At 46.9% G+C, this 6,589-nt stretch overlaps 1 protein-coding gene across 1 annotated transcript in view; it reads left to right on the forward strand.

The window, feature by feature from the left end:
- The window catches only part of LOC106818801 (protein Wnt-5b-like), a gene marked incomplete at its 5' end in the record, with an annotated part of 12,387 nt that extends 5,863 nt beyond the window's left edge, over window positions 1–6,524 (forward strand). Inside the window, 2 exons of the mRNA XM_014823473.1 lie at window positions 4,662–4,756; window positions 5,021–6,524. Coding sequence (XP_014678959.1) covers window positions 4,662–4,756; window positions 5,021–5,384 — 459 coding nt within the window. The remainder of the gene's footprint in view (window positions 1–4,661; window positions 4,757–5,020) is intronic.
- Window positions 6,525–6,589: the final 65 nt, after the last annotated feature.

The raw sequence follows: 6,589 nt of genomic DNA on the forward strand, positions 1-6,589 counted from the left end.
AAATGACTAATGTGGACAAATACCGCGCGTGCTTGCAAGCAAATCTGATACATCCCCCGCGCCCACACACACACACACACACACGCACACACACACACACACACACACACACACACACAATGAAGAATAGGAAGGGAAGAATGAAGAATAGGAAGGGAAGAATGAAGAATAGGATGGGAAGGATGAAGAATAGGAAGGGAAGAATGAAGAATAGGAAAGGAAGAATGAAGAATAGGAAGGGAAGGATGAAGAATAGGAAGGGAAGAATGAAGAATAGGAGGGGAAGGATGAAGAATAGGAAGGGAAGAATGAAGAATAGGAGGGGAGGAATGAAGAATAGGAGGGGAAGGNCTGTACGGCGCTTGGGGAAGTATGATTTTGGGCGCGTCACAGATGAATGGTGTATGGGTGTATTAGTACGGTCGCCGGCCGTGTGTGCAGGACCGGTCAGAGGGAAAAAAAAGCTGCTTTGCCGCTCACTGCCTGCGTGCTGCTTACCTGAGGCTAGGCGTCGGCAGGGAGGTGCTGCGTGGGGGAGGGAGAGGGAGGAGAGGGGGAGCGTGAGAGTGTGGCGGGGAAGGAGAAGGAAGAGAGGAGGGTGAGGTGTGGGTGTGCGTGGAGGGAAAGGGGGAGAGAAGGCAAGGAGGAACCGGAAGGGGAGGGTAGAGGCGAGCGAAGCGGCAGGGACAGGAAATGGAGGAACAAAGTAGAAGAAGAAGGGAAAAGAACGGAGGCAAGCTGGGGACGGTAATGGTCCCTGGGGTGAGGGTAGAGTGGAGTGGAGGGAGAATGAGGAAGAGAAGGGAGTGCAGACCTATAGGAATAGGGGGATGGGAGAATTAGTAAGAGAGGGAGTTATATTAAGGAGTAAGAGGAATGATACGACGATAATATATGGCGTTACATAACAACCACCGCGCCGTGAAGGGAATTGTAATAGATATGAGGAATCAACTGTGACGTATTCCGAACATTCTGTGGGGCGGTATTATAAGTGATAGAGTAGTTAGAAATCTGTAATAACCTATCCAGGATTTTCGCCACCATTACCGCTCGCCCACCCCCCCACGCAGGCAGTCACGTCCTCTAACGGGCCTCTTTTCCCACAATCACCGGCTACTCCCCGCACGCAGACAGTCACCGCCCTCCTACGTGGCCTCTTCCCACATATTACCGCTCCCCCCCACACACACACACCCGAGCCACACCACGCCACCCCTGGACGCATCAGACGCACCCCCAGAAACATCGATCTCACTTTCCCTGCTTCGTAGAGAGAGAGAGAGAGAGAGACGAGAGTCGAAAGAGAGAGAGAGAGAGAGAGAGGAGAGAGAGAGAGAGAGAGAGCGAGACAGACGACAGAGAGAAAGAAAGAGAGAGAGAGATAAGATGAGAGAAGAGAGAGAGACGAGAGAGAGAGAGAGAGAGAGAGAGAGAGAAGAGAGAGTTGAGTAGAGAGAGTCAGAGAGAGAGAGAAAATGAGAGAGAGCGAGTAGGAGAGAGAGAGAGAGAGAGTGAGAAGTGAAGAGAGAAGAAGAGAAAGAGAGAGAGAGAGAGAGAGAAAGAGAGACGAGATAGAGGAAAGAGAGGATAGAGAGACAGAGAGAGACGGAGAAACAGAGAGAGACAGACGAGAGAGAGAGAAGAGAGAGAGAGAGAGGAGATATATTATATATATATATATTACTAGAGAGTAGAGAGAGAGAGAACGAGAGAGAGATGAGAGATAGAGAGAGAGAAAGAGAGAGAGAGAGAGCGAGAGAGAGAGAGAGAGAGAGAGTGAGAAAGAAGAAGAGAGAGAGAGAGAGAGGAGAGCAGAGGAAGAAAGAGAGATAGTAGAGAGATAGCAGAGAGAATAGGCAGAGGAGAGAGAGAAGAGAGAGAGAGAGAGAGAGAGAGAGAGAGAGAGAGAGAAAGAGAGATACTGTTATTCCTCCTGGCGCTCGCGAGACAAAGACGCCCGCGGCGTCGACACGCAGACCCGTGAATGTATTAACGCGCATATAGTATCGACTGACGGGGCGTGCGTGAACGGCCGCCGCGCAGGCGGAGAAACGGCTTCCAAACGCTAGCGGTCCCCGCTCCCAACACCGTTTGCCGTTTGAATTTATGTTTCTCCGATTAAAATCGAACCAGTTTCCGTAGCGCGTTCGCGGCGGCGGTTTCATCGAACGGTCGCGAGGAATTATGGCTTTGACTTCTTTGCCTCGAATGTATAACTAGGTGTGGAGTCCGTTCGTGTCGCGGTCAGGGGGGGGAGGTGGGTTGGATTGACGATATTTCGAAGGTATATGGGGCATATATATCTTTGCCTCCCCCACGGTTGCTTGCGTCAGTGCTTCCATGCCCACAGGCCTCCACATTAAGATTTTCATCTGATTAATTGATATATATATATATACTGTGTGTGTGTATATATGTATGTATATATATATTAATATAATTAATAATAATTAACTTTGGCTCTTATATGTTTGATAATATTTAAGCATACTATTTTAACCATTATATTAATTGAATTTACAACAACACCGTTTTATACAGACACACGCGCGCGGGCAGCTGACGCAACGCACACACACACACACACACACACCCACGCACACACACACACACACACACACACACACAAGGCACACCACGGCACACCCACAGCACACAACCACCCACGAAACACGCACACAGCACAGGCCACGCCCGCAACGCACGCACGCACACACACACACACACCACACACACACACACACACAGCAAACCACACACATATATATATTTTTTTTATATATAAATATATTCTGAACCAGACTTGCAGGTAACCCGCGCGTTACACTTTGAAAGTGTCGAGAGAAAAATCCTTAATCCGTTTGATTCGCTATCAAAGACACGATCCCGTTAATTTATCATCAGCCTAATACGCATCAAAAACATTATTACATAAATATTATAATTTTATTAATATATATATATATATATATATATAGTTCACAGAAGCGTGACAGTATTCAGATATGCACTTGACGGAATGTGCGTGAGGCATGTATACGAGGAAACACGAGGAAACGATGGCGACACAGGCTGCATTATTTGCAATTATGCGTGTAATTAATTTTTAGGAATGCGACTGAAGGCTTATCAATAACGATCTTAAGTGGCAAACTTACAGTAATCACATACTAATTATATATATATAATATATGATATATATATATATATATATATATACATAACCATGATGCCATGCGTATCAGAATAAACGCACGCGAATAAAAATGACTCCAGTAATCCATACATGCACGCACACACGCACCCGCACACGCGCACACGCACACGCACACGCATACGCACACGCACACATACACGCTCGCACACACGCACACACACGCACACACACACACACACACACGCACACGCACACACGCACACGCACACATAACCCATGGGCCGTCAGCTAGGATACCTGGCGGAGCCCCCCCCCCTTCTACCGTAACTTCGATACCAATGTTCATATCGTGAGGAACGCATACCCGCCGCCGCGCCACCGCCGCCGCTAACTCACCTGCAGCCTTTGATGTGCCGCCTCGCTCTCCTGATTGGCTAACCGTCCGTGACACCTTGTTACCTTTCCGCCTTTGTAATGGCGCCTTTTTTGCGCTAGAACTGCCTCTTCATCGAGCGCACCAGAGGCGTCTGCTATTGTGCTCGCGGTGCGACCCGTCTGCCGGTGTCGTCAGCCGTGGAAGAGTGGCGGAGGCGGGAGCAGACGAATGATGCAGACGGAGAAATATCGTCGTATCAGCAGCAGCATCTTGCGTGTTCGGTTTAATTAAGAACGACAAAGAGCGGCGGCCCGGGCTTGTTGGTTTTTATTATTAAGTCTGTGTCGCGTTGAGTTACGTTGCGTTGAGATTTTTTGTAAATAATCGAGCAGTTGAGAGTTTATCATCATCATCGTCGTCGTCATCGTCGTCATCATCATCATCATCATCATCATCATCCTTAATATCGTCGTCGTCATCATCAACTCGTAGAACGATTTCCCGACCGTGGAAAAGAAGCGTGATAAATTAAAAAATAACTGTGTGTGTGTGTGTGTGTGTGCGTGCGTGCGTGCGCGCCCCGTGTGTGTATAAGCAAACAAAGGTTACTGTAAATTGTAAACATTCTTACACACACGCTACTGGTTCGGGGGAATACCGTGAAGAAACGTTTCACGATACAGTCCCAAGCTCCCACGCTATACTGCCATCATTATCACTGGCAAACAATTATTTATCATCTCTCTAAAATGAGTAGAAAGCTATTATAGACTCCTACCTCTACTATACAGAACATGTTGGAAAAGCTACCGTGTTGCTGTATAACGTGATAATTAATAATTACTGATGTAATGCAATAATTCTTCTAGCCGCTCCATACTGGTGTAATCAACCATGGAGAATGAGAGCTTATTGTCATAATTAAACATAATAAATAATTATAACACCATTAGTCTAAAATGTCATACCCTTTGAAATTGAAATGTCGTTCACAATTTACGACATTTTATACTCATATGATAGTCATAACTACTTGGGTCGTCAGAAAAGCTGTCGATTCTGACAACAGGCTCCTTGGTCTCGACAACACACGTCTTACATTTATTGTTTTCTGCATTTTTCCAGGCTGTGTATAGAAACCACCTCGTGGCGTGTAAGTGTCATGGCGTCAGCGGCTCCTGCAGTCTGAAGACATGCTGGCAACAGCTATCCCCGTTCAGGTAATAGTAGTATTATTGTTGTTTTTATTATTATTGTTGTTGTTCTTGTTGTTGTTATTGTTGTTGTTGTTGTTGTTATTGTTGTTGCTGTTGTTGTTATTGTTGTTGCTGTTGTTTTCGTCGTTGTTGTTTGCTGTTAATATTATTTTTTGTTTTTATTGTTATTATTATTATTATTATTATGTTGTTGTTGTTGTTGTTGTTGTTGTTATGATTATTATTCTCTCGATCTCAACTCTTCCCGCACCGTTCTCTGCCCCACAGGTCGATAGGCGAGTGGCTGAAGGATCGCTACGACGGAGCCACCGAGGTCAAGGTCAACCGGCGGGGCAAGCTGCAGCTGGCCAACAAGCGCTTTAACCTGCCGACGGCCGAGGACCTGGTCTACATGGAGGAGTCTCCCGATTACTGCATGTACAGTCCACGCACGGGCTCCCTCGGTACGAAGTCGCGAGTTTGTAACAAGGCGGCTGCTGGCATGGACGGCTGCACGCTGCTGTGCTGCGGCAGAGGCTACAACACGCAGAAGGTGGTCGTCGTCGAGCGCTGCAACTGCAAGTTCCACTGGTGCTGCTTCGTCAAGTGCGAGACGTGCAGCAAAGACGTCGACCAGCACATGTGCAAGTAGTGGTGGTGGAGCGTCGCCTGGCGGCGGGGAGGGGTGGAGCGACGGTGCTGCCACCGTGCGTGATGGCGGCGAGAGATGAAATCGTGAGGAAAAGGGAGAATCCCGCGCGCGCGCGCGACCGCCATTGTTGTTTACGTCACGCGTCACGTGATGCGATGACGCGCGGTTGGGGTAGACGGTAGCCATTACGGTTGTAGTGCTGTCAACGAACGCTGCGCGGCGCTGAAGTCGCGTCGTCTGCGAGGGTCACGTGCGTAAGTGACGTCGGTATGTTGTAAATTACGTCAGGAATTCGCCGCGGAAGAATTTCGTCGGAAGAAGTGATGTATTGTTGTCACTTATTATATTATACCAGCTATGCAAAGAAATGTGTTCGCATATATACACATACGGTACCTACGTGTAGCATCGTGTATGAGGGGGTGCGTGGTGGTTTTCTTAATGCAGAGAAAAGGTTTTTTGACTATGTTTTCGTGCGGCTAGGTTTCACTTCCGCGTCGTGTTGCAACTTCGTGTGTGCCCCTCAGATTTTCGTCGAACCGGAAGTTCGGATGATTGCGAGCGGAAGTTGTCACTCCGTCTCGTGTATGATACACAACTTCGTACGTAAACCCACGATTATATTCATATAAATGCCGTAACTTATTTGATTGTAACTGTGATTAGTGCCAACGTGCAGCCGTATAGAAATTTACACTCTGATTTTTTTCGCGCGTTAGAATTAAGGTTTACTTTGTTACGCGCGAAGTATGTGTAGCGCTATAGCCGATAGATGGCGCCCGCGTAGCTTAAACCTTCTACTACGTCTACTGTCAATGGATATGAGGTACTGAGTTTTTATTTTTTGCAATTTACTATGTGCTCTCAAACGATTGGTAGGTACAGTGGTAGACAAAATACGATCAAATTGATGTTTAATTTATGTAATATATTATATATAAAAGGTAGGAGCCGCATGTATTTCATGTAATTCTGACGTATCAAGCATATATACATGAGATACGATGAGTTAATAATAACCCTGCGACCAGGAAGATCGTTTTTAATCGAGGAAAATAGACACAAACATTTGTATGTGTATGTGTGAGTATGAGTGTGAGTGTGTGTGTGTGTGTATGAGTGTGAGTGTGTGTGTGTGTGTGTGTGTGTGTGTGTGTGTGTGTGTGGTGTGTGTGTGTGTGTGTGTGTGTGTGTGTGTGTGTGTG

Source organism: Priapulus caudatus, unplaced genomic scaffold, assembly GCF_000485595.1.
Source record: "Priapulus caudatus unplaced genomic scaffold, Priapulus_caudatus-5.0.1 Scaffold2536, whole genome shotgun sequence".
In the NCBI taxonomy this organism is placed as follows: domain Eukaryota; kingdom Metazoa; phylum Priapulida; class Priapulimorpha; order Priapulimorphida; family Priapulidae; genus Priapulus; species Priapulus caudatus.